This window comes from Pezoporus flaviventris, unplaced genomic scaffold, assembly GCF_033815535.1.
Source record: "Pezoporus flaviventris isolate CSIRO_AGI_PZ_B2104156 unplaced genomic scaffold, CSIRO_AGI_Pfla_v1 ptg000005l, whole genome shotgun sequence".
Classification (NCBI taxonomy): Eukaryota; Metazoa; Chordata; class Aves; order Psittaciformes; family Psittacidae; genus Pezoporus; species Pezoporus flaviventris.
The window spans coordinates 1,116,914-1,143,922 of NW_026892553.1; the positions used below are offsets into that span (position 1 = coordinate 1,116,914).

The window sequence follows — 27,009 nt, forward strand, 5'->3', positions numbered from 1 at the left end:
TCCTTCCCCTTCCCTGGCGATCCAATGGATGTGTTTAAGGCATTTTCCAAAGCTAAGCACCAAGTCTCTAGATTATTAAGTGGTCGTCTTAAAGTATCCATTTCAAGCAATCAGGAGCTTGAAACTAAGTCTGTGTTGCCCATCAACGTGGAATAAACGTGAGGAGCAGTAAGCAAGGCAGCTTGGTTGCATTCTCAGCGTTCGTTCTTCCATCGGCCACAAGGTGGCAGAAGAGGCAAGGAATCGTCCTTCCCGACGTGGGTTTAGGTTTAGTGGTGCCGCTTCGAATCCCAGCCTGGTTTGGGAAGAGGGCACCTTAAAGCCCATCCAGTTCAGACCCAGCACTGGTGTTTTGTCTCCTCCGGGTGCCCTTGGGACCAGACCCCTCCCTCTTGGCTGTGCAGCACAGCCCTTCATTCAGCTCTCGGTGCTCCCAGAGTGTTCAATGTGATGAAACCAGAGCCCCCCCCTTTACCTGCTGGTCACACCAGGAACCCCATTTGCCCCCAGTACACCTCAGAGCTTCCTGTTCCCCCCACAGTGTGCCCCAGAGCCCCCAGCTCACCAGCGGGTCACAGGGCTGCGCTGATGCATCCCCCACCTCAGTCCTCCCTGTTAGCCCTTGGGTCCCACTGAAGGCTTTCCGTGGGGAAGAGAAGCACAGGGGCTGTGCACAAAAGGAATGGGAGGTGAAGGGGTTGGGAAGGGGTGTCTTTGTGAGCAGTGAGAACTCACGGGGCTCTCTGATGGGGTGGGGGATTGGTGAGGAGGAAGCCAGCAGGAGCCTGCTGCCTGTCCCATTTACGTGATCCTCATAGGGAAAGGTACCATTGTTATCTTTGATTGCTGGCTGTTTCCTGGCTAAAGGGAAAAGGAAGGAACATCACTCTTTCCATTTTGTCCTTCCCCAAAACTGGGTGGTTTTTTGAGACCTTCAGCTTTCCCTGAGCAGGGAAAATCCTATGGAGCTATGGAGGTGTCCAGGGATTGTTCTGCCCACTCTGAGCTGCAAGTCTGCATCCCGAGAGAGGAAGATGCCTGGTGCTGGCTCTCAGCGCCTTCCCGGGCCCTGCAGAGGTTTGTGACCAGCAGCTTCCACCCTTGTGACCATGCCCTGGGCCAGGAGATGTTGGCACTTCCCATGGGGATGGCCGCTTGCTCCATCCCAGTCCTCCCCAGTAAGTCCAGGAGGGTCTGAGCACAGGGCTGGGGACCAAAGAGTGCTGAGAAGAGGGTGTTCAAAGAGGGCTCTCTGCAGCACCCATGCCCTGGGGTTTGGGAGCTATTCCTGGGCATGTGAAAGGAGGCATTTCATGCTGGGAAGAGTTCTCGTGCTGTGCTTTCCTGAAAGCAAGCACCTCGCTGGCTGTTTGCCGTTAGGTGTTAGAGAAGTGGGTGGTTTCCCTGAGCTGGAGGAAAGATGGATTGATTTTGGCCATGCAAAGCTCTTCCCTGAGAACAGGCCCCTGGTGCTGCTCACAGACAGTGTCCCCCTCAGGTGCAAACCCGGACAGGACACATCACCCAGCCAAGTGCGGGTGACGTGAGTGGAGGCAGCAGCAATTGGGCTGACAGCGATGGCTCTGGCCATGCTCGTGGGCAGGAAAGATGGGGTGAGAGCTAGGACGTGTTGTGTTCACTTGTAGGTGATGGGCTCTGCTATGAAGGTTGGCGGTTCACGCTGTCATGAGCATTGCTTATGTAGTCGCATTTTACCATTTATGCACTTTTAATCCTTGTTTGTTACTCTTGGTGCTTTGCAAATCATCACAGTTCTCTTAGGGCTTCTGAAGCCCTGCTGGAGCTGGAGGACTGCTTAAATCCATCATCTTCCACTTCCTAATGAGCCTTGTCCTGCCTTTGCTGGGGGTGCTCAAGGTCCCCATCTCAGAGCCAGGGGGAGGCTTCCCCTGCTGCTGCTGGGTGATGCTGCTTTGGCAGCGCTGAGCCCTGGTGCTCTCACCTCCTGCCCTGGCGTCACTCGAGGCTCTAAAATAGGACCATAGAAGGGTCACAGGCACTCCCCCTCTTCCCCAGGTCCCACCACCAGCAGTTGTAGCAGCCCATGAGCTGAGGCAGGAAGAAAACCTGGGCCCACAACAAACCCCTGTGCTGCACCGGGGCCTGAGGAAGAGTCACCAGCTTCCTCCCTGGCTGAGCTGAGAGCCCTGGCACCGAGCAGAGGCGTGGTGACCATCAGCCTGAGCTTCAGCTCCTCTGCTGTGACCCAGAGATGCTGTTGTCCAGCCGGTGCGGATGGAGCCTCAGCTCCATCCTGCTGCTCCTTGGCGAGTCGGGGCTGGGCCGGGGATCCCATGGGATGGGCTGTGCTGCCGGAGCATTCCTGCGGAGGGGTGACGCTGGTGGGGCTCCTTGGCTGGGTGACAGTGACAGCTCAATGGTGACCCCAAGACTGCCATTCCCATGACGTGCCCTTGGGGCCTGCCCTGGCTTCAGTCCCAGCAGGGTCATGGTGGCAGCGGCTGCTCCACCCACTGGTAGATGAAGAGCAGGAGCAGGGTTTGCTTTTGCCTTCCCTTTTCCTGTTGGAGCACAAGGACTGAGAGCTCCTTCACACGTAGGTGGCCAGAGGGGCAAACCTGGCTGTGAAATGGTGCGGTGCAGTGCAGTGCCAGGGGACAGATAACACTGAGTGTGGAGTGATCAGGGTTAGGGTTAGGGCAAAATCTTTTAGATCCCCTGTAAAGCATCGAACCACAGGGTGGTTTGTGTTGGAAGGGACCTTAAAGCTCCTCCAGTTCCAACCCCTGCCACGGGCAGGGACACCTTCCACTAGAGCAGCTTGCTCCAAGCCCCTGTGTCCAACCTGGCCTTGAACACTGCCAGGGATGGGGCAGTCACAGTGCCAGCGCCTCAGCACCCTCACAGGGAAGAGCTTCTGCCTGAGAGCTCATCCCTCCTTGCTTCCCAGTCTCATGAATTCATGTGAAGCACTCTCTCAGGGTTGGCTGTACCTGATGGGCTGAGCCAGTTTTGCACCCATGGGTGCTGGAACCAATGTTCCCCCACCACTGTGGTGGGTAAAGCCATCTGAGCTTTATGCAGCTGCTGCCTCTGCCAGCTCTTTGTTGTGTGCAGATGATCAGCAGCTCTGGACCCCTCCTGATCCCAATACGACCTCTGGAGAAGTCCCACCTTTGGTGTTTCCTTTGTACTTCTCTAGGCCTTGCATGCGGAGTCTCACGTGGAAAGCACAAAGGTGGAGGATGTGGTGAGCATCTGCTTTTGAACTGGAGGCAGCGCTGACCAGCCACAGCTGAGGGTGACAACAGAGGTCATGTATGCACCCATCAATGCATCCTGATCCACCAGAACCAGGCACTGGGCCTCCCACCTCCTGCTGTGACACTGGGAGCTGCCTCGAGCAGGAGCCTTGCAGAACATCATTGTGCCTCCAAGCAGAGAGGATGTCTTTGCTGCTGATGCTGCACTCCCAGGGCTCCCCCTCCAGCAGCTACACATTCTGAGCCTTGGCTGGAAAGGATTTGGAGCAACAGGAATGCATTAGTTTGCCTGGAAAGTCCCTCTTGAATTTGAAGGATGAGCTGGTTTCAGCTTCTCCTTGAGACTTCCTGGGAATACAGAATCACCCGAAGGAAAAGAAGGATGCTGAAGGCAAATCAGTGGGAGCTTGCTGCCACAGACTCCCCTTAGTTACAGGGTAACAGAGAACATTACATGGATTTTAATCATGAGGCCCGGGTTCATTACCCCAAGCCTTGTCATTAAAAGAATATATGAAGATCCTTTGTCTGTATTTTTGCATGTGAGTAATGCAGTTTGCTTGAGTTCACAACCCCAGGGCCACAGTTCCTCTGTTGTTCTGCAATGTCCCCATTGTAGCACAAGGAGATGGGGCTTTCTGTGCACGGGAGTTCTCTGCCCCCCCCAACCCCAGGCTCCCACCAAAGATGTCTCCTTCGCCTACACTGTGCCCCCCCTCCCCGTGTTTAACCCACGCTGCAGCCATAGCAGCTGCCTCTGCTCTGTCACTTCCTTCTCTGAGCAGCTCCTTTCAGGGCGTGCCACACCCTGGCCCTTCTTTGCTCTTTGGAGCTCTTAAAAGTCAGTGTGGCTGCGCTTGTGGCTGCGCTTGTGGCTGCGCTTGTGGCTGCAAATGGCTCGGTGCTGGTGGAGATCAGGCCCTCTCTGGCTGCCCCTCAGAGCAATCTCCCTCTCTGGATAAGTGTAGCTTTGTATCTGAGACCTCAAGTGTCACCCTGGTTCTCTTCATGGCCTTGCTGCTTGTCACTGTTTATTCCTCCACATTTTCACCATCGCAGGTGGCTGAACAGCATCCTTTGAAGCTAGTGTTGAATGGGGGGGAGACCCGGTGACAAAGGACGTGGTCAAGGCACCCAGCATCTTCACCTCGGATTTTAGCAGCAAGACTGGCCTTCAGAGAGCACCCACAGCATGGAGAGCTCCCTCAGTGGCACGGGATCAGGTCAGGACCAGCACAGGACATGCCAGTGGGGCCTGAGGGGATGTGCCCCTCGGTGCTGAGGGAGCTGTCAGCACGGTGAGACCACTCCTGGTAACCTCTGAAAGGAGGTGGGAGACACTCGAGGGCTGCAGCAGCGTGGGAGGAGGAAGAGAGAAGGGCTCATGCTCATCAGCGTCACGTCTGCTGATGGTCACCCGTTCCTCTCACCTCTCCCCAACCACAAGAACCCGCTGGCCCCAAGCAGCGGGCGAGCAAACGCTTCCTAGCAGCTGCTGTGAGCAGGTTGGGGCTGCTTTACCTGTTGTTTGGGCTCTCCCGGCCCCTCAGAAGGTGCAACACAAGAGCCAGAAAAGCTTTTAATATACTTGTGAGAGGAGTTAACCACAAGCAGAAACCTGCCCTGGTCTGGCCTGTACCCCTTCTGAGATTGAGAGAGAACATGGTTTTAGAGTTTCCTTCCAGCAACCTGAAAGGATTAACGTGTCCAGAGTGGCCTGACTGATACAGCTGCTCCTTGGAGCAGTCAAATTAAGAGGGGGACATGGGTGATGGCAACATGGTGGGTGGGCAGCGCTCATCTATGCCAGCTCCTCCTGCCTGCAAGCAAGTGAACTATGAGCCTGGAGAGCCAAAGCTTCATCCTTCAGTGTCTTTCTGAAGACACCTTTGAGTAAATGCTTACCCTGAACGTTGCTGTTGCACAGTGGTGCATCCATTGCAGCTGCCAAGGGCTACCCAAGAAATGTGCTACTTCCAGGGAGGGGACAGGGCTGTTCCTTTTCACATGTCCTGCTCATGTGCCCAACTTCCAGTTGCTTTTAACTTAGTTACTGCATGCAGAATATGACATGTGATGTGACCCCGCAAGAACCTGGCACTGCACTGAGGAGCCACATGCATGAGAATAGAGAACCTGCTGGGCACAGGGAGAAGGGGAGGTTAAAATAGAAATGAGAGTGCCCAGCTGGCCACAGCCAAGGGGAGAGGCAGGGTCTGAGTGGCGCAGCCTCCTCTTTAACACCACCCCCACCCCCCAAAAAAGCATCCCCCTCTTTGTACTGGGCCAGTTGCAAGCTCCACTCACCTTAAAGTTCATTGTCCTTCCACCAGTGTCTGCAGCTGGGGCTGCAGGTGATGCAGTGGCTGCCTCAGGCCAAGCAGCCTGGCCAGGGACTAGGAACCTACTGAGACACAGATGTGGCAGGTTACAGCACGAGGAGCACCAGACCTCAGAGGATGGGTTTCACCAGGGCTGAGGTGGGGAAATGAGAAACAGCCAAACTTCTCAGGCACCCAGAGGGAGCATCTGGGACCTCTTGTGAAGCCAATAGCTAAGACTGAGCTTGGCAATACCAGCTGAAGCTGCGACTGGCTCACTAATGATGTCAGGCCAAGGGGAATGGCTTTAACCTGCCCGAGGGGAGACTGAGATGAGCTCTTAGGCAGAAGCTCTTCCCTGTGAGGGTGCTGAGGCGCTGGCACAGGGTGCCCAGAGAAGCTGTGGCTGCCCCATCCCTGGCAGTGTTCAAGGCCAGGTTGGACACAGGGGCTTGGAGCAAGCTGCTCTAGTGGAAGGGGTCCCTGCCCGTGGCAGGGGTTGGAACTGGAGGAACTTTAAGGTCCCTTCCAGTGCAAACCAGGCGGGGAGTCTGTGCTTTCTCATGCCACGGGTGCTCATTTGACCTCAGGCAGGGCAGTGATCTGGACATCACCTGTAATCTCTACTGCTGCAAGAACTGGAATAGGCACCCGTCCTGGCGGCAGGTGGGTTATTCTCCTTGCTTTGGCCTCGTCCATCAAGCTCAGCATTTCCTGCAGTGGGGGCTGCTCCCAGGGCTTCCCCAACCAATAGGGAGAGCCTCGGGAGCTGCTCGCCGGGAGCTGCGGCTCCCAGCTGCCGCTTGGGCAGGGCTCAGGCAGCTCTGCTGCCCACTTGCAGCAGCATCAGAGGGCGCAGGGGCAAGAGCCGGGAGCTGCCACTGGGAAGGCTCCGGGAAGCATCCCCAGGCAGAGGAGCAGGAGAGGAGGCGGCAGGGAAGGAGAGGAGCAATCGTCAGGAGAACAGGCTGGGATTACCCCAGCGCTGCATCAGGAGCACCGGAACTCCTCACCCGGTACAGCCTGAGCTGTTCCCACAGCGGGGACTCCTGAAGGGCTGTTGGGAAAGCAGGGCAGTTCTGAGCCATTCTTCCCTGGCAGATGCTGACGTGTCGTCCCACGGAGCTGCTGGGGACCAGCTGGGTGCTCCTTGCAGGTAAACAGTCCGCAGGCTGGGCTGGGTGCTGATGCTGTCTGTGTCCAGATCCTTGCCTGGTGCAAGCCCACAGAGAGCCTGAGGCTTCAGCAGAGTTCTGCAGCTGAGCAGGGGGATGTCTGGTCAATAGGAGGCTTTTTAGAGGGGGCAAATGCTTCACCTGAAAGGGGAAGATGTCTCTGCTTCACTGTGCAGACAGAGAAGGCAGAAGCAGCCCAAGGGCCAAATACAGTACCAAGGCTAAAAGCCTGCTGCAGATTTATGCTGGGGCTGATGTATGTAATAACACAACATTTATTGCAGTTTTACTTATGTGAAAAGCCTCAGTGTGGTCCTTATATATGCAGTGGCTGCCTTGAAGTGCACAGGTACAAAGAGTTTCCAGGGTGAGCATCTAAAAGAGAAAAGAAACCTGTTAGAATGTACCTAGGTTTCTGATGCTGTGGTGTTAGTGAGCTCCAAGTGCCCATCGGATGAGCTTTGGATATTGCAGTTGTGAAAGCTGCCTGCCCTGAAGTGTTTGCTCTTCCCTTCTGCTGGTGGTGCCGCATGTTCTGTATGAACAGGGTTTTCCTAGAGCGAGGGGACTTTGAGCCATGAGGCTGTTTCTTCCTCTCAGGCTGGGTAACAGCGAGGGCGTGGGGCGTGGGGCGTGGGGAGGGCAGGCACGTCTCTCGATGCTGTGGGGATGAGGGATGGAAGCCATCAGGTGAGCTGGATTCACTGGTTCCTTTCCCACCCGCAGAGCTGTCGGGAGCAGCAGGCAGGGCGCAGGGGCTGCTCTCGGGCTGTCTGCACAGGCACCAAACACTCGTGAGCATCCACTGAGGTGGAAACGGGGACACCGGGAAGCAAATGGGGTGTGTGGGGGGAAGCCAGGGTGCCGTGTCCCACCTGCCCAGCGTCCCAGCGCTGCTGGAGCCTGTGTCCCGGTGGGAAGCCTGGCTGCGGGACTGGGGCTGGCACTGGGACAGGCCGATGCTGGTCCCTGTCTCAGTGAGCCTCGGAGCTGATGCTCTCGTGAAGCAGCAGCACAGGGGAGGAGGTGTTTTAGGAGAACTCTTGGCACTCAGAGCAGCCCCCCAGGAGTACCAGGAACACTGCTAGCAAGTAGTTGGATGGACCACTGCCTGTGCGGATAAACAACTTGCCTTCTGCTTCCTCTGCCTGAGGTGGCTCCTTGCTTTAAACCCTTTACATTCACCCTTTGAAATACGTATGTTTTTAAAACTCCACTTCCCAAGCCAGGGCTTTGGTTGTGATTCTGCCTGGCTTTTCTAGAAAGCTCTGGTTTTTGTTTGGGTTTTTTGGGGGGGAGGAATGGGGAGCAAAAAACAAAGGGGGTGACACTATGACTTACCCTCCTCCTGAAGTCCCCAAGTGCCTCTTAGAGCCCAAGTTGTGACAAGCCCAGAAATCACCCTTTGGGGGAGGCAGCTCTGCTGGGAGTGAATAGACACCTTCAGCCGCAAACAAGGCTGGGAATTGGGAATGAACCATGGAACCTAGGTCAGAACTAGAAAATTTCTTGGCGTGGACTGGGAGGGAAATCCACCTAAAACGCACACAAAAGTGGAGTAGAAAAAGCTTGCAGCTCTGCAAGCAGAGAGCTCCAAGCATCTTGGGCTGTGTTTCAGCATCTGTCTCTGCTCCAGCTGGAATGTCTCCCTGCCTGGAAGCGTGATGGGAGATGGCTTTGTGAGAGGCTGTGACCAAGTAGTCCAGGTACCACATGTGTGCCCCTGGCATCTGGGTACTAAAGCCTCTCCCCAGCCATGCCAACCTGCTCCATCTCCCCAGCTCATCTTCTCTTCTCCCACCCTCCAGGGCTGCTGGTACCTTTGCAACAGGCTGCAGAGATCTTGGAACCCCTCACGAGTAAAGTTGCTGCTGTGGGATCACCAGTGCTGCTTCCTGGGCTGGGTAACATCACACAGGTCTACTCCATGCAGTGGGAATATCTCAATGGCACCAGCTCCCACACCATCCTGCAGTACTACAGGGGGTCCCACAGCCCAGCCATCCACGCATCCTACACAGGACGAGCTGTTTTCCATCCATCCAATGGATCTCTCCTGCTGGAAGGTGTCCAGGAAAGTGACAGTGGCATCTACAAAGCGACTGTCAACATGGGAGACAGGGAGAGCCTGAAAATCCTGCTGGAAGTCCTCAGTAAGTGGTGGGCATGGGAGGAAAGAACAGGGTAATGGGTGCAAGCAGGGTGGGGGCGTTACCTAGAATCATAGAATCAGAGAATTAGTTAGGGTTGGAAAGGATCTTGAGATCTTCAAGTTCCAACCTCCTGCCATGGGCAGGGACACCTCACACTAAACCATGTCCAACCTGGCCTTGAACACTGCCAGGGATGGAGCATTCACAACCTCCCTGGGCAACCCATTCCAGTGCCTCACCACCCTAACAGGAAAGAATTTCTTTCTTTATCCAATCTAAACTTCCTCTAAGTTTTAACCTGTTACCCCTTGTCCTATCACTACAGTCCCTAATGAAGAGTCCCTCCCCAGCATCCCTATAGCCCCCTTCAGATACTGGAAGGCTGCTCTGAGGTCTCCACGCAGCCTTCTCTTCTCCAGGCTGAACAGCCCCAACGTGCTCAGCCTGTCTTCATACAGGAGGTGCTCCAGCCCCTGATCATCCTCGTGGCCTCCTCTGGACTTGTTCCAACAGTTCCATGTCCCTTTTATGTTGAGGGCACCAGAACTGCACACAATGCTCCAGGTGAGGTCTCACGAGAGCAGAGCAGAGGGGCAGGATCACCTCCTTCCACCTGCTGGTCACGCTCCTTTTGATGCAGCCCAGGATACAGTTGGCTTTCTGGGCTGCAAGCGCACACTGAAGCCGGCTCATGTTCATTTTCCCATCGACCAACACCCCCAAGTCCTTCTCCTTGGGCTGCTCTGAATCTCTTCTCTGCCCAACCTGTAGCTGTGCCTGGGATTGCTCCGACCCAAGTGCAGGACTCTGCACTTGTCATGGTTAAACTTCATGAGGTCGGCATCAGCCCCCCTCACAAGTGTGTCAAGGTCCCTCTGGATGGCATTCCTTCCCTCTAGGGTATCAACCGAACCACACAGCTTGGTGTCATCGGCAAACTTGCTGAGGGCGCACTCAATCCCACTGTCCATGGCAGCGACAAAGATGTTGAACAAGACCGGTCCCGACACCGATCCCTGAGGGACACCACTCGTTACTGGTCTCCAGCCGGACATTGAGCCATTGACCACAACTCTTTGTGTGCAGCCATCCAGCCAGTTCTTTATCCACCCAGTGGTCCATCCATCAAATTGATGTCTCTCCAATTTAGAGACAAGGATGTCGTGTGGGACAGTGTCGAGCACTTTGCACAAGTCCAGATGCCATCAACTGCTCTACCCCTGTTCATCAATTCTGTAGCCCCATCATAGAAGGCCACCAAATTGGTCAGGCAGGATTTCCCCTTAGTGAAGCCCTGCTGGCTGTCACCAAGCACCTTGTTGATTTTCATGTGCCTTAGCATGCCTTGCAGGAGAATCTGCCCCAAGATGTTGCCAGGCACAGAGGTGAGACTGACTGCTCTGTAATTCCCTGGGTGATCCATTTTCCCCTTCTTGAAAATGGGGGTTATATTGCCCTTTTTCCAGTTGTCAGGAGCTTCACCTGACTGCCGTGATTTTTCAAATATGACGAACTGATACCTGACTGTTTATGGACTATCAGCCTGTCATGCATGGAGACAGCGCCAGGGAGACTTTGGGAAGAGGTTCCCAACATGTCCTAGGGGAGCAGATTTGGTGACGCTGCCCAAGGAGACCTTCCAGGCTGTGACAGAGGCCTAGGCTCCATCCTGGAAACACAATTCCCTCCCTTTCTTTCTATTCTCAGTGCAGGGAGGGAGGGACTTGGGGGGTGCTGTGTGTCAGTGCCTCCTGCAGAGGGTACCTCCAGCACTTCTGGAGGGCAGACCAGGCTAAGCCCATGGAGCTGAGCCCATGGAGCTTTATGGGGAAGTCAGGAGTAGCCTCTGGCTACACTGCCTGATGGTCTGTTTGCAATCTGCAGGCACCAGGTGCTGCCACAGAGATAAGAGCAGACTTGAAATAACACAGAAGTTACTCCTTGATATCACTCCCAGCAATTCCTTTCATTTACTTTGGTATTATCCCTTCACTGCTGTCATAATGCTGCTGCCATAATGCTACCACAGCCTTTCACCACCCATTTCTTCCAACCACACATAAATCGGAATGGGATCTGCATCTTTTTCCTCTTTTCCCCCCTCCCCCTCATTTCCTGACATGTTTAAGATGCCCTTTATTTACCCAAATGCAATAAAAGCAATGACTCAGCTAGCAATAAACCAGCCCAAACCCATGAGCATGGCAACCCCAGAGACTCCCAAGGAAAATACACCCGTAGCTGCACTGCTGCAGGCACACGGATGCTGCAGTGACAGTCGCAGCCCATCACCAATGCTCCAGGTGATATCTGAGAGAGGTTCTGGTATTCCTGTCTCCTTCCCAGAGCCCGTGTCTCGCCCCCAGCTCCGGAGCAGTGCTCTCAAGGCCCAGGCTGCCGGTGAGGTGCTGTGTGAGGTGGCAGAGGGGAGGGTGGACACCATCACCTGGAAGAAGGACGGGCAGCCCCTGCCCCCGGACAGAGGCTTCCTCCTCTCCAGCAGCCGCAGTGTTCTGTACCTGAGGTCAGCGAAGAAATCGGACTGCGGCTCCTACTCCTGCAACGCCAGCAATGGGATAAGCTGGGAAGAAACCTCCCTGAACGTCACGGTTGCAGGTGATGGCTGCTGTGGTTTAGCCTGCCATCACTCTTCCTTCTCTCACCCTTCCCTGGGGATCCCTGCGTGGTTTCATCCCATGCCTCTGCCTCCATCCCCCAAGGTTCAGCTGCCCTCTTGTGTGGTTGTGCCCCACATGCTGTTGACAGGAGCTCCTCATGGTAGGATGATCGGCAGCAATTCCCAGTGTCTGATCCCACCAAAGCACAATCCTTGGCAGGATGGATGGCAGGAAATTGGCTGCTCCCTCTTGGAGGAGGTCCCAGGTTGATGGCCCTTGGCCAAGGTGATTGTGAGCAGAGCAATGGGGGTCGGGGAGGGGGTGGCCAAGAAAGCCTGTGGGCAGCACCTGTCCCAGGTTGGACATTCCATGGACCACAGCCTGCAGCACAAAGCATGGATGCGACACCAGGTGGCAAATGAATTGAATGTGTCCTGGTGAGAGAGAAGCCCCATGGCCCACCAGAGCCCCCCTTGCTTGGCCCAGCAGTGGTCTCACTCCCAGCTCCTTGGGTTTGTGTTTTCCAGGTCTCTCCCCTCCCTTGCAGGATGTGCTGAGGATCGCGGTGGTTGCTGTGGTCTTTGCTGCTGTCTCAGCAGGGGGACTGATCATTCCCATCTGCCAGTCTGAAAAGCTCCGGATAAGTGAGTCCAGTCAGGGCAACTGAACCCTCATGTGGTTTGTGTTGGAAGCTTAAAGCTCCTCCAGCTCCAACCCCTGCCACAGGCAAGGACACCTCCCACTAGAGCAGCTTGCTCCAAGCCCCTGTGTCCAACCTGGCCTTGAACACTGCCAGGGATGGGGCAGCCACAGCTTCCCTGGGCACCCTGTGCCAGCGCCTCAGCACCCTCACAGGGAAGAGCTTCTGCCTAAGAGCTCATCTCAGTCTCCCCTCTGGCAGATTAAAGCCATTCCCTTTGGCCTGTCCCTACAGGCCCTTGTCCAAAGCCCCTCTCCAGGTTTCCTGCAGCCCCTTCAGGCACTGGAGCTGCTCTAAGGTCTCTCCTTAAGGAGCTTTCTCTTCTCCAGGCTGAACAAGCTTGGTTAGATCCTGGTACCTGGTACTTCCCAAACATTTTTATTCCAGACAGTTGAGGTGCTGACTGACACCTTTGTGGAAAAAGACATTTCTCAGGATTTTAATTTTGTGTGTGTGTGTGTGTGTGTGTGTGTGTGATTTTTATGTTTTACTATTACAGGGGTCCACTTTCAAGAGGTTGTGTTTAATTCTCTGCCCTGGGGGGAAACAGAGCCCTTTCCAGCTCCCCTCACTAAAGAGCAGGTCCAACCCACCAAGGATCCCCCAGCATCCTGGGTGGGCACAGGCTGCATCCCAAGCTGAGGCAAGGACCTAGCAGGGGCTGGTGCTGGATGTCCTGGGGTTCACAGCTCACCCAGCACTGCTCTGGTGTGCAGGGGGGGAACTATGGCGATGGCTCAGCGCCTACACCTGCGGGCTGGTGTGCATCGCCTCCATCCTGGCTGGCACCGCTGGTGGCCTCTGGATGCGAGAGGAAGGTAAGATGTGGCTGCAGGTGGCTGGGGGCAGGGGGTGGTGCTAGGAAGACTACGCCTTTACCCTGGAGCACAGAGAAACAATCTCTCACCTGCCGACCACGTGAAGACCTCATGGGAGATGTCTGGTGGGGTCAAGCAGGAAGGCAGTGTCCCCAGAGGGAGGGTAACACAGCTAAACACGTGAGATAGATCCAGCCAGAACAACACATGTCTTTCCTCATGTGTGATCTTAGATAGTCATGGGGGCCTGGACCTCCGTATGCATTACAAACCCATGCATGCAATTGGTATATTTACTCCCCTTTCCCCAGAGCCCTTGCGAGGGCTAATTGCAGAAGGGCAGTTACAGTGACCAAGAGATGGAGAGGCTGCTTGCTAGAACAGCTTGAAAAGGCTGTGAGAGAGTGGGAAAGGGATATGATGGTCACAAAGCAATTGTGGTAGACAGACGCTCTGCCCTGTCCTGTTTTCTTTCAGGCCCTTCTGTTGCAATCATATTGCCAGAGATTGCCCTTACGTACATCATGGTGGTAACCTTCCTAGTCTCCACCACCGTAACCTTCCAACCTACAAATCTCACCCAGTTGAAAAGCAAAGCAGGTGAGCTGCTCTACCAAGGATGGCAAGGAGGGAAGGAGGGAGAGGAAAATGGTCCATGGGGGGTTATTTTGCCCAAAATCTCATTCTTCCCTTTTTTTTTTTTTTTTTTTTGAATGAAACCTATATATCTGCATCTGTGCTCCTCAGGCTGGTGGGTTCCACACCAGGTCACAGGTGAGGGCAGAGCTCCATCTGCATCCCGTACCACATGCTAACGTGACTCCGTTTTTTTCCCCCGGGCAGCACAGCGCACAATGGGCTACGCTGCTCCCGGAGGAGTGGTTGTGGTGGTGCTGATGACCAGCTTCCTCATCAAGAACATCCACCATCGCCACGGTGAGAGGGGTTGCTCCAGGGACCACCCCACACACTCAGGCTAAAGCTTGTACGTGATACATAAATCCCAATATCCCTCCAACTTGGCCGCTGGGAGCTAGACCCAAACCAAATCCAGCAAATTGGGGTTTTCAGGGAGGTGAAATCTTTGCAAAAGCAAAACTAGATCTCAGCACCTCCCTCTTCATTTATTTTCCCTTGTTTTGCACATGTGCATGTTTCACCGTGATTTGCCTTTCCCTTCTATCACCTTCTGCCTCAATGGTGTTTAGTGCTGACTCCTGGCTTTTTTACACACAGAAGAAGGATGCACGGACTTCATGGACGTGACCATCCTCACAGTCAGCACAGCGGCCGTGTCAGCCCTTCCGCTCCTCGCCATCTTCCTCTGCTGTAAGTCTCCTGCTCCTTCAGTTCCCTGCCCCTCCAAGTGCTCTATATCCAGCCAGCTGGTCTCCCTCTGACCCCATGGGATCAAGCAGCCATGAGAATCATTTAGAAACTATTTATTTGGCTTTCGTGAAGACCCCAAGACCTCTCCATTGCCCGTTTCCCTTCTGTGGAGAGCCCCAGACACCATCCCAAGCACAACATCCCATCCTGTGCGTTCGGTGCCTCCTGTACGCTTTCTCCTGCTGCCTGGGAACAGACTTGTCCTTTCACAGATCACACTACTCAGGGGCGGCTGAAGGAACGCGACACCCGTTGGGCGGACATGGAGAGGTAGAGCCTCTATTGCCTTTTTCCAAATAAATTCATACCATCTAGAAGTAAAAAGAGAGGGATATGGAAACTACCCCGTGCCTTGCGTTAGGTCCTGGACCCCAAGAAAGACGCAGCCCAGTGCTGCTATCGCAGACCCTGATTTCACACTGGGTTCAGTGAGTAACTCTGTGGAGGTCCCCATCCAGCAAGGCGCTTGAGTCCCTGCTCAAATCTCCCCACAGATTTCTCCCCTCATGGCCTCAGCCTGACACCTTTAAGCCTTAATTCCTGCTGGTTTAATAGAATTACAGAATCCTAGAACAGGTTGGGTTGAAGGGACCTTAAAGCTAATCCAGTCTCAGCCCCCTGCCACAGGCAGGGACACCTTCACTAGAGCAGCTTGCTCCAAGCCCCTGTGTCCAACCTGGCCTTGAACACTGCCAGGGATGGGGCAGCCACAGCTTCTCAGGGCACCCTGTGCCAGCGCCTCAGCACCCTCACAGGGAAGAAGCCCTTCACCCCAGCCCTTTGGATTTCAGCCATGCTGTGGGTGCCTTTGGGCTTAGCCAGCTTTCTGAGGGAATGCCCGTGGGGCATCACAACCTCATGGACCTCAGGCAACTTCTCTTTGTCCAAGCCAAAACCATCCTGAGATACAGTGGAACCAGTATCACACCCACAGCTATTTGTAGGGTCTTTTTCTGTCTTTGGGCCATGCAGGGTTTGGCACAGAGAGAGGCCACCGCAGCCCTTGCTTCTGCCAGGCACGTGGGGCACCAGAGCCCCAGGCTCCAGAGATGCTCAACACCTTCCTCCTCCTCTCCTTTCCAGGTCCTTTGAAATGTCCCAGCGCAGCAGCAAGGATGCTCTTTCCACCCATTAGAGGTCGGTCTGGGTGTTTCTCACTTGGCTGAGTCAACCCCATCTTCCTCCCAGGTTTAATAGGTTCTCAGTTTCAGTGGATTTCAGCCTCTGGGATGCCTGCAATAAATGGCAATGAAATTAACTCATTTCTGCCTTTTGTTTTGAATAACAGACAACTAGGGGAGGTCAAGCAGCCCCTAAGTAGAGAAGAGCCATCAGGAATAGCTGCAGGACTCACCTGACCCTTCCCATTTTGCTCCCTGGTGCAGATAATTTCAGTGCATGGGTTTTTTTCAGGAGGGTGTTGGAGAGTGTCAGGTTCTTTCCCCCTGAATCCACAGGCCTATGTGCTGCCTGTCCCCATTAGCACAGGGCAGCATCCCCAGGGTACTGCTGTCCTCCAGATGTGAGGCTGGGGGAAGGGGGCAGCAGCTGATTTGAGCCTTCTTTTTAACCATGCAAATCCCTCTCAGCAGCCCTGGCCTGTGCTAGGTGCTCTGGCATCATCTCCTGCCAGGAGGGGCTCTGCAGTGGGGGGGGATTTGGGTACCAGGGGGGATAGTGTTTGGATGCTGCCTGTGACTGGGTGGGGAGGGCTCACTCTTTGGGCTCAGCAGGAAACTGAAACCTTACGAAACCCATTTTGGTCCTTTTTTTTTTTCCTGTCTGAAAAGGCACAGCCACTTCCACACCCCAGCGCTGCCTCCCTGCGCACCAAGAGAAACATCACTTTTGGGATCCAAAAAGGACTGATGTGGGCTCAGTCAGTACCTCAGCACCACACAGCCATCTGCTCACCCCTTCATGTTCCTTGCCTTCTGATAAGAAAAGTCCGATAAATAAAGTATAATATAGGACTACTACTAATAGCGATAAGACAAATAACAAGGGGAGAGAATATAAAACTAAAAGGGCAAAGGAAAAAAGCAAAACAAGTGATGCACAGTACAGCTACTCAGAACCCGCCGACTGATACCGAGCCTGACCCAAGCAGCAGTTAGTCCCTTACAGGTAATTCCCCCAAGTTACTATACTGGGCATGATGTGCTGTGGTATGGAATATTCCTTTGGCTAATTTGGGTCAGGTGTCCCAGCTCTGCTCCTTCCTGGCTTCTTATGCCCCTCCTCGCTGGCAGAGCATGAGACTGAAAAGTCCTTGATCAGGATAAGGGCTAATGAGCAGCAACTGTGTGTTATCAGCGTTATCTGTGTTATCAGACAACCCAAACAAAGCACTGCACCAGATACAGGGAAGGAGAAAGAAAAAAAAAATGTTTCAGCTGAACCCAGGAGCCGGAGGTCCAGAGGATGGGCTGGAGATACTCCCAAGAGCTGAACTGTGTCTCACTGAGTGGAAAGCTGAAGGTCCACGTGGCTGCAGCAGCGGGTGCAGAGGGAGCATCTCTCTGGGTGGTGGTCCCATTGCTGAGGCTGCGGGTGAGCCACGGGACAGAAACGGGATCACCGCAGCTTCCCGGGTGAAGCCAGAGAAGGGAGGGGGGAGCCTGCGGTGGGCTCGGAGCAAGGCGGTCCCTTCACACACAAGGTGGGAGCCAGAGGCAGGCTCCCCCCCGCTTCCGCCGGCCGCACAAGGGGCGGCACAGTCTGGGCGCTGCAATAGGTGTCGTGTCGTGTCGTGTCGTGTCGTGTCGTGGGGGTCGGCTCCGGGCTGCAGTCCCAGGGAAGGAGGGGCCGGGGGGGTGGTGGAAACAGCGGCTGCACCTGTAGGGCTGGGCATTGGACCCCTGGGGCCGGGATCTGGAGCGATAGTGATGCCGACTGAAGTAGTGGGCACCAAGTGATCCCCCCCTCATCCCCCGTGCTCCCTGCCAGGAGTTTCGCTCTGCTCCCCAGGCACAGCTTCCCCCTCCTACCCAGTCTCAGAAACATGAACTCAAAGGCAGGCAGAGTCATTGTAGGCCCTCACAGTACTGTTCATACGGCTCCTAAAGAGCCCCCCCTTCTCCTCTCCCCAGCCCTTGAGTGGGGTAGCCTTTGCACGTGTCATTTGGCGTACTCAGTCCCAGGACTCTGACAAGCTCAATTCACCTTGACTGCAGGATGGGAAGAGCATCAGGCAAGGCCAGGGTGAGGTCACAGAAGCCTCTGAAACAGCTCTTTATTGGCCTATGAGGAAGGTGGTTTCCTAGTTTGTTCATTTATCCCTGGCAGTGTTCAGGGCCAGGCTGGATGGGGCTTGGAGAAACCTGCTCTAGTGGAAGGTGTCCCTGCCTGTGGCAGGGGTTGGAGCTGGAGGAGCTTTAAGGTCCCTTTCAACCCAAACCATTCTATGGTTCTATGATGGTTCTACAGCTGTGATGGTTTCCCCAAGCTGTTCTCCAAGCAACCTTTTTCCTCAGCTTGTGCTGATGGTGGCGATGCCAGTGCTGTGGGGACATGTGGAGAAGGCTGGGGGTTCCCCCATTGCTGCACCAAGCAGCCTTCACCTTTCCCAATCCCTGTGTAGCAGATGCTAATGGTGAAACCCTGTGAAGTAGATGCCTTTCACGCTGTCCTTCAGAGACCCAGCCACCATGTCTGGAGCAGCCACCGCAAGAGCCCCTCACTGCAGGAAGCGTTCATCCCTTATGCTGGTCTGAAGGAGCTTTCAGGGCTTCACCATGTTACCCTGCCTGCTGGTGGACATCATGTGCTGTATGAAAAGGGACTTGTGTGGGGCTTGCACTGGCCATGCACCAACTTGGAGAGCTCATCCTTGCAGCATTCCTGTTTTTTCCTTCTCTCCCTGCTCCATCCAGGCTGTGGCAGTGCTGGTGAAGGTGTCTCCTTTGGGGAGCCATCCTGGTGAGTGCCTCCTTCCAGTGCCATACCTGGGTACCACCACCTCTCAAAGCAGCTTTCATCCACTTCATCCTTAAGGATTGCTTCCCTGTGAGTTTCTTCTCTGCTCTCAGACCTTGCCTTGAGCTTCTTCACCTCCGTCATCGTCCCTCTTTGCTTAGACTAGTTTTCCTTTTGGTTTCTGCTCTTTTAGCTTATTTACTCTTTAGGACCTTTTTTAACATGCTAATAATATCTCCAATCTGTCCAATCTGTCAGATTTAGGGGCTGGAAATATTAGATGACTTTCCTTTGGTAAGTCCTTTTCTGCCAGTGGTGCTACAACAGGGTTCTCATGCCTGGGTTTTGCACAATGCATTTCAGGTTTGCACTTGCAGCCTGGCCCTGATGCATAAGGTCACTGGGCATGTAACGAAGTGCGAGCAGCAGTTTTGCAGTACTTAACCTCTTCTTGAGGAGGGGGGTGGGACACACAGGCTGGCTATGTCTGTTGGTTCTAGCTGTTCAGAAAGGTCAGCTCTCACACACCAAGACTGTCAGCAGACTTATTTAGCAGCCAGGACTACAGAGTTCCAGCAAAGAGTCTGTTTTCCAAGCAATGCTCTTCTTTTCAGGTGCTGAGACCCAGGGGGGAAGTCACTCTGAGATAGCATCTTCTGATGTGCTGAAGGCCCTAGAAAGTCCAGATTCCCATCATTTTCATCCCAATGCTCCTGCATTCCTTCACATGTCTCTGCAGCTTGCACAGAAAATAAAACTCCCAGAAGCAGCTGATCCCAAATGGAGCCAAAAATACTCAGAGTACCAAGCAAATGAGTCTTTCCAATTCCTTGGGAATCCCTGGGAAGTAATAGCATATGCAGGCTGCATGGGAAGAGCCTTCCTGCCTACAGTTGGCCAAAGTCTCGTGTGTTTTGATGGGGTTTGGGGTTTTTGCTCATCTCCTGGGTTTTGGTGACCAAGCACACTGGTGTTTGGGTCATGATACTGGGTCTGTAACCCAGAGGTGTTCAAATTAACATTGGTGCTTCAGTAGCATTATACATATTGATTAACAGAAAACAAACCTAAAGACATCGCCAGCACCCACACAGTAATCTGTGAGTGTGTTCTACCTACTGGGAGTAATCCTCAGAATAAAGCACACAATCTGGAGAGCAGAAGTGAAGGCCTTCAGCTGGCTGGGAAGTTCTCCCATGTGTGTTTGTCTCTCAGCATTAACACTGGGGACATGCACAGGCTGTGTATTGCCTTCGGGGTAATGTCTCCATGCCTAAGGCTTGTGGAAAGAGCTTGTGTCACAGGGGTTTCAACCATGAAATGGGTCTCCAGAGGAAATCCAGCATGTGTCAGGTTATTATAAGAGGCAAAAAAATTCAGGCAGAAGTGTTGTAAACTGTCTCACGAGGTGGAATTGGGTATTCATTAAATATTAAGATTAAATTCTTTCTGTGAGGGTGCCGAGGCACTGGCACAGGGTGCCCAGAGAAACTGTGGCTGCCCCATCGCTGGCAGTGTTCAAGGCCAGGCTGAACACAGGGGCTTGGAGCAAGCTGCTCTAGTGGAAGGGGTCCCTGCCCGTGGCAGGGGCTTGGAACTGCAGGAGCTCTAAGGTCCCTTCCAACACAAACCAGGCTGGGATTCTGTGATGAATTAGTGTCTGGTTCGGTGTGGTACAAACCCAAATCTGGATGGTTTCTTTTGCTTCCTCCCGAAGTCAAAGCAAGCCTGTGGCAGGCCAGCACATTTTCTTTTGGGGGGTTTCTAAACCTCAAGGATTCAATTCTTTACAAAGAAAACCTGTTTATCTTCTCTTTGCTGGCTACACCCACCCTGTGTGTGTGGTACTGAGTATATTTGCATTTTTTTCCCAGGAGAGGAGGCATGGAACTATATAATACTTTCCACCCATGGAAAGCTGTGTATCTCCTTTCTCCTCCTACTTGCCGCCTCCATCATTTGGATGCAGTGAGAAGGTAGGATTCATTTAACCTGATTTGTTCTTGATTGCTTCAGTGTCTCATCTTTCTTCTTCCTCCAGGCCTTTGCAGTAGCATCTTTGATGTAGTATTTGGAGAAATTGAATGTAGAATTCACTGCTCTGTAACCTGCAGGCTCCTCTTTCTCTGCTCTTTTGAGAGTAAAGGGCTACATTTGTTCCTTTGCACTCTTCAGTGACACCCGTGTGGCCGGCACTGGGGATCGCGAGGTGCTGGAGGCAACCCCAGATCCCAAAGTGCGTGTGCCAGGGACGTTGCTGGTGCTCCCTGTGCAATCCCGCTGACATTCCCTCCCTCCCGTGCCTGTGCTCTTGCTCTCTCATCTGGCACGGCCTCTGGAGCAAAGGCACTGAAGGAGAGCAGCCCGTGAGGGACCTCTCCAGTGAGCAGCCACCAGCAGCAGCCCCAGAGCCCAGGTGATGGGCCAATGCATCACCCAGCCCTGGCACTGGTCACAGGGCAGCAGGGGAGAAGGCAGCCCACGGCACAGCACCCACACAGCTACCTGCAGCCCTGAGAAAGACAGGCCTGGGGAGAGCTGTCAGCTCCTGATGTTCTGCTGTGTGTTTACAGGAGGAGCCAGCGGCCTTCCCTGAGGAGAAGGATGAGGAGGCGAAGGAGGAGTTGGAATGTGCTAGTGACAAAGAGCTATCCCAGGGGGAAGCCGTCACCATGGACAACATCTGTGTCAGCCCTTTGGTGCCACAGCTCTTCCAGGACCCCGCAGCGGACATCCAGGTGGAATCCAACATCCGCTGCACTGTGGGCACAGATGGGACATCAGAGGCAGCTGGAGACATGCAGAGCGTGTGTCCTGTCCTGGCCGGTCCCACGGAAACCGAGCTGGCAGCTCCTCCCCTGGCTGGAGCTGCTGAGGAAGAACAGCGCCGCGCACCTCTCGCTTCCGTGGCACAAGAGCAGGAGGAGGCATCGGCACCACCTTCCCACGGCTTTGATGAGCAGGAGGTAGAAGCAGAGGCACGGAGAAAGCCGTCTGCCCTGCTCAGCCTCTCTGCCTACGAGTTGTTTCGGCAGGAAACAGCCAGGCACATTGTGAGGGGCGTTGTGCACAAGGCTGTGGCTGCCATCCAGGAAACAGATGAGCAGCCTCAGGAACAGGAGGATGTGGTCCAAAGCCGTGTGGATGTGTCAATGGCACCAGTGACGCCAGTAACAGTTGAGGACATCGAGACTCCTATGGCTGTAGAGCCTCAGGCAGGGCCCAGCACAGCCCCTCTTGTCCCAGCAGCAGATGAGGCTGGAGCAGACAAGGTGTCTCCCATGTCTGCAGACCAAAAAGAAGCCAGAAGAGCCTGGACACAAGGATCAGTACCACCACAGGCCCAGGGACAGGCCCCACAAAGTGTCTTAGTTGTCGACAGAGCTCTGCAGGTTGGAGTCAGGCGCAAAGAGAGGAAAGCACCTGAAGAGCATCAAGGAGAGGCCAGCAGAACCTTTGCCTCCCTGCCATTCTACAGGGATGAACAGGCAGTGCCTGCAGGAGCTCAGGACACCGAGGAGGAGCCAACTGCATCGTTTATTCCAGTGGCACCCAGGCCACGCTGGTGGCACCGTTTGCGCCAGTCTGACAGTGCCAGGGCCTCCCCTGCCTGGGAGAGGACTGAAAGCCAACAGTGGAAAACCCCCATGAAAATGCAAAAGTGTCAGCTGCAAACACGACAAAACCTGCTACCTGTTCATCGCCATTCCACCAGCTATGCTTGGGGAACCGCCAAAGCAAAGGAAGGATTGCATGAGACCAGGGATAAACATGTCTGAAAGCAACAACTATCCTGCTTCAGAAGGGCGCTGAAGGCTCTGCGCAGGGCTTTCTGCAGATGCTGAATCAGCCCGCAAGTGGAGGGATAGTGCCCCACTGCCAGCTCCAGGCCCGAGGGAGCTGCGCTGAGAACATTGTGCTGCAGCCTGCGCTCGCTGTGGACACTTTCTCAGACCAATAAACCAGATCCCTTTCCCCTCAGTTCTTGCCTCTGCCTGCTCCAGCTTTTCCCCTGTGTCAGTAACAGAGAAGCCTGCGGAGCGATCTCTTTCCTTGCAGCACTTCCCAGCTGCTGAGCTTGCAGTCCTCCTGCCTCTTGGCAGCACATGTTGGCCAAGTAGGAAAAGCCCATCCCAATGGGATGAAACAGTGTGTGATGGAGTGGCTCCCACGTCAGCTGGCTTTTGAAACCCGGTGCATGCTGCAGCCCGGTGCCGGCAATGAGAGGGGTGTAGAAGGGATGGGAGGAATAAGGTGCAAGGCTTAGACTTGCTAAGGCCAGAGATAAGGGACGACAGATGGTGATTCTCCTGCTCCTCCTGCACACGCAAGCACTGGAGCAATGCAGTGAGAAGCTGGCAGTGTTTCCAGAAGCAGAACTGCAAATGGGCAGCAGATGGGTGACCCCGCTCAATCCCCCACTTCCCCATCCTAGAGCTTCCAAACAACCAAGCGCAGGGGTTCTTGCAGCTGCCGCAAGCCATGGCCTCATGTCCACAGGGCTGCAGCAGAGGAAGGACAGGGAGGTGGGCCTGAGGCTGCAGATGAACTTGTGCAGGAGTGCGCACACAGCTCTTGGTTTGTGTTTGGGGTTGGGAAATCACCATGCGCTCCTGGATGCCCTGTGTGCGGCTGACACGCGAAGCTCCATAGTGCAACTGGAGCAAGCGGAGAACAACTTGATCTTGCTGAAAACCAGCTCTAAAGACTGTGTGTGGGAAGCTGTAGCATGGGCTCAGGCAAGGCCTTCTCTTCCCTCCCTGACCTCACGTGCCCGGCTGTTTCCTCGCTTGCGGTCTGTGGCTGTGAGGGCAGAGACAGAATGCATCGAGAGAAGGTCCCACAAGTCGGAAAGGGAAGTCATGGGGAGGGGCCTGGAGCAGCTTCTCTTGACTGACTGCAGTGTCAGTCACTCCTGGAACTGGGCGAGAGAAGCTTCCACACGTGCAGGAACCGGCGCCAATGAACTGGGGCATGTGTGAGCCCCTGGGGCACTCTCTCCACACCAAACACCCCCACTGGCAGACTGCTGATCTCTCTGTTTCTCTGCCTCCCCACCACCCCCCTTTCTCTCTCTCTGTCTTTTCTGAAAGTTGCTAAGTAACACGAGGCCCACCTCGACTTCCATTGAAGCCGCAGAGCTCAGCTGGGCTCTGACTGTGAGAGGGTGAACATTTACAGGATATTTGTTCCATTAAAGTTGGTGTTTGTGCAGGGACCTCGGGTGTTACCTCAGCTGAATCCACACACAGGGGCTATTGAGGGAGATTCACATTAAGACATTAGGCACAAGTTCTTCCCTGTGAGGGTGCTGAGGCGCTGGCACAGGGTGCCCAGAGAAGCTGTGGCTGCCCCATCCCTGGCAGTGTTCAAGGCCAGGTTGGACACAGGGGCTTGGAGCAAGCTGCTCTAGTGGAAGGGGTCCCTGCCCGTGGCAGGGGTTGGAACTGGAGGAGCTTCAAGGTCCCCTTTCTTGGATCTATTTTCACTGTCGCGATTTATCCCAGCGGCTCCGGCCTGAGTGGCCCAGCTCAGGGAAGCTCTGACTGCCGCTGCCGGGGAAAAGCAGCAGCCGCCGGCGGAGCAGAACCGACCCGTGCCGGCCCCGCCCGCGCTCCTCCTCCACGGCCTCGGGACTACAGCTCCCAGCAGGCACCGCGTCGTGATCCCGCCGGAAGTGACGTCACGGCGCCGGGTCTCCTCAGGGGGCGGTTACCGAGCAGGGCGGGCGGTGGCTCCGGGGGCGTGGCCTCTGCTGCCGCCGATGCTCGGGTCCGGGCCCGGGCTGCGGCTCGGTGGCGTGGCGTAGCACAGAAACGACCACAGCTGAGCCGCCTTTGTGACTACAAGGACTACTTGAACCACAGCAACACCAAGCTGCAGTCACTGTCTAACAGCCACGCCCTTCACTGCCTGCATTCTGGAATCCCCAAGCATAGGGAAAAGCGACCTACTGACTCCCCCCACTGCACAGGGATCAGCCAGGACCTGGAATTGCCGAGTGACCAGTGCAAGTACATCCCAGCATCAGCACTGAAGACAACACAGCCCCAGCAGAAGCACTCACCCACAGGGCTCCTGGAAGTAGGTTGTGTCTGTGCGACGATCCAGAGCCAGCTTGGTGTAGGCAGTGTCTCCCCGGGAGAAGTCCGAGGTGAAGTACCACATCCTGCCATAAATGGTCTCCCTGCAAAAGGGACAGGCAGTTATAGCATGGGCTGAGGGAGCAGGGGCTAGGACAGCAGATCCTCTCCTGCTTTGAGGAGAGGTCACTCCCCTCCAGCCTCTGTACAGAGGAAATTAAAGCAGAACAACGACATTCACATTGCCAAGAGCTGGTGCTTCTTGTGCCTCCTCCAGTGTTCAACTTGTCACTCTCCTCCCCAACAGACTCATGGCAACTGTCAAACCAAGGAAGCCCCTGAGCGGCACGAGGAGCTGCCAGGGCACAGCCAGCCCCTGTCTGCACCCACCCACCACCAAGCCCACTTCTGTTCTCAGGATCTTGCGTTTTCAGCCACCTTCCCCCCTACAACATGCACAGAAGGAGACAGACAGAGGGACAAACAGTGCTCACGGGCTAAGGGGGAGGGTACCTGGAGCAAAAAGCTGCCTGGGTATTCCTTGGAAGCCCTCATTTCTGTTTCTACTCATTGGAAGCAATCCCTCCTCTCCCAGCAGCGTAAGGCACGTTAAAGGCTTTATGCAGGTTGGATGAGTTGAAACACAAACCCTGTCCCGCCATGCTGTTGGGCTGTTTGAAACACAGCAGGAGCATTTCTCACTGTTTTTCTTTGGTGAGAGCTACAAACTGGTTCTGATCTCCCTGGCTCCCAGGCCAGGGCTGCCCTCCTAACCTTCCAAGTCACAACAGGAAATGCCTCTCTTTGCAAAGCTCTGCTCTTCCCAGACGGGCCACTTCCTCCAGTTCCTCCTCTCTGGGCATAGCCCCACTGTCACAAAAGTCACCACACGCTCCCGAGGCAGCTCCACAGCCTCATGGTCCAGGCTCTCACCTAGGAAGAGGCAGATCCCACAGTGCAACACTCCAGCTCGGTTCAAGCACAGCGGCCAGAGGCTGTGGAAGACCCAGACGTTTGCTTTGCAAACCAGGCCACAGGCAGGACACACGGGACAAGGCAGCAGCACCTTCCCAACGAACTGAGCAGCCTGCCCTTCACAGCTCCTGACAAAGCTGTCAGTGGCATTCGCAGGGCAGCCCCTGTTACCTGATCAAGCTGATCCTTTCTGCCACGATTTCTGTGTCCTCTTTGGTGGGCGCAACGTTCTCCACGAAAGCGATGCCATAAAGCAGGAAGTTCTGCAGGAATTCCTTCAGCCCCTCATCTGTGTCCAGGAAGCTCCGGCAGTCCACGGAGGGCACCTGGGCCTGGCGGTAGATTTCAGCATTCCAGAGGATGCGGGGGTGCATCACCTGCTGCTTCTGCCCCTCGTAGCTGTTCTTCACCAGCCACTCCAGCCCATAGCGCGTCACGTGCCCGTCCGGCCCTGAGGCAAGGGACCAGAGTCACAGTCACCACCAGTGGATGCCACAGTCCCAGGTCATGATCAGCACAATCACCAGTCTCACCCCCCGGGCCCCTCCCCCTCTCCAGGGCTTCCTCCTCATCTTCATCCTCATTCTCAGTTGAGCTCTCCCGGAACGCATCTTCTCATAGATGCAGCAGCACTTGGAGGAGTGGTTGCCCAGGTGTTTGTTGTCTACGGTGTCACTTGACCACTTTCTTGTCCAGCTTCCGCTTGTGCAGCTTCAGCGTCAGGCTGCGGTTCTCCAGCTTGGCGGCACTGGTCTCGGTGACAGTGGCGGTGCTGTAGCCACTGGTGTCTGCCACCTCTGCCATGATCCCAGGCTGGTGTTAACGGGTTTTTACGTCTTGGGAAATCTGTGATGATAAGGGTGCTACGGTTCATTCCCCAGTCTGACACCCCAAGTATTGTCATGGCGCCATCTTCTGGACCTTCTCCGTCACTATTGCACGGTGAAACACGGTTAGAGCTTTTGCTGTTGTGGTTAGCACCACTTCTAGCGGTGGCCCGGTGGAAGCAGCAGTTAACGTATCATCCATGTAATGATATAGCAAACAGCCAGAGAACGATGTACGAACTGGTGATAATGCTTGCGCCATATGCCATTGGTATACAGTAGGGCTGTTTTTCATTCCCTGGTGTATCCCTCCAAGCCTGCTGCAACATCATATGTTGAGTCGGGGTTAGTATTATCTGCGCCAAAGTGTGGAAGTCGTTGGGTGGTATCAAAAACTGGCTGAATGAGACCTTTCATATATGGTGAATGGAACCCAGACTCCTTTACAGGCATGGCGAGTGCTTTCAAGCACTCTACATCCCATTCTGCCGTAGTCTGCCATAGTCCACCGAAGATCCGGAATGGGCGCGGAGCATTGGGAAAGGCAGGGCCAGATTGCTCTCACCACCGCCCCAGTGCGGTGCCCACCGACACCCCTGCTACCTGGAAACCAGCTCTAAAGACTGTGTGTGGGAAGCTGTAGCATGGGCTCGCGCAAGGCCTTCGCTTCCCTCCATGACCTCATGTGCCCGGCTGTTTCCTCGCTGGGGGTGTGTGGCTGTGAGGGCAGAGACAGAATGCATCGAGAGAAGGTCCCACAAGTCGGAAAGGGAAGTCATGGGGAGGG

General features: G+C 54.8%; 2 protein-coding genes and 1 pseudogene across 6 annotated transcripts; 1 reads left to right on the forward strand and 2 right to left on the reverse strand.

Moving 5' to 3' along the window:
• Nucleotides 1-6,190: 6,190 nt before the first annotated feature.
• LOC133265272 (hemicentin-2-like) lies at nt 6,191-15,677 on the forward strand. 5 transcript variants are annotated; one of them, XM_061445608.1, is made up of 10 exons: nt 6,194-6,722; nt 8,550-8,894; nt 11,241-11,510; nt 12,040-12,156; nt 12,929-13,030; nt 13,508-13,630; nt 13,874-13,966; nt 14,267-14,359; nt 14,632-14,689; nt 15,503-15,677. In XM_061445608.1, the coding sequence occupies exons 1-10, from the start codon at nt 6,668-6,670 to the stop codon at nt 15,552-15,554; spliced, it is 1,308 nt and encodes a 435-aa protein (XP_061301592.1). In that variant the 5' UTR covers nt 6,194-6,667; the 3' UTR covers nt 15,555-15,677. The 5 variants fall into 5 exon arrangements, 4 of the variants coding, with proteins under 4 accessions (XP_061301595.1, XP_061301592.1, XP_061301593.1 ...); XM_061445611.1 differs by lacking the exon at nt 11,241-11,510 and having other exon boundaries at nt 6,191-6,722; XM_061445609.1 differs by lacking the exon at nt 14,632-14,689.
• An 8,708-nt stretch (nt 15,678-24,385) lies between these two features.
• On the reverse strand, nt 24,386-25,865 carry LOC133265191 (trimethyllysine dioxygenase, mitochondrial-like). The gene is made up of 2 exons (XM_061445503.1): nt 25,567-25,865; nt 24,386-24,524 (listed from the first exon to the last, which is right to left on the reverse strand). The coding sequence occupies exons 1-2, from the start codon at nt 25,767-25,769 to the stop codon at nt 24,401-24,403; spliced, it is 327 nt and encodes a 108-aa protein (XP_061301487.1). The 5' UTR covers nt 25,770-25,865; the 3' UTR covers nt 24,386-24,400.
• An 82-nt stretch (nt 25,866-25,947) lies between these two features.
• LOC133265636 (E3 ubiquitin-protein ligase PPP1R11-like) lies at nt 25,948-26,215 on the reverse strand (annotated as a pseudogene).
• Nucleotides 26,216-27,009: the final 794 nt, after the last annotated feature.

Excerpts from the sequence above, each read along its gene's own strand:
- LOC133265272 (XM_061445608.1), top strand. The coding sequence starts at position 6,668 with ATGCTGACGTGTCGTCCCACGGAGCTGCTGGGGACCAGCTGGGTGCTC. Across the intron at positions 13,967-14,266 it reads GAACATCCACCATCGCCACG|AAGAAGGATGCACGGACTTC; the intron begins GTGAGAGGGGTT and ends TTTTACACACAG. Across the intron at positions 14,690-15,502 it reads CGTTGGGCGGACATGGAGAG|GTCCTTTGAAATGTCCCAGC; the intron begins GTAGAGCCTCTA and ends TCTCCTTTCCAG.
- LOC133265191 (XM_061445503.1), bottom strand. The coding sequence starts at position 25,769 with ATGCACCCCCGCATCCTCTGGAATGCTGAAATCTACCGCCAGGCCCAG. Across the intron at positions 24,525-25,566 it reads GAAAGGATCAGCTTGATCAG|GGAGACCATTTATGGCAGGA; the intron begins GTAACAGGGGCT and ends TCCCTTTTGCAG.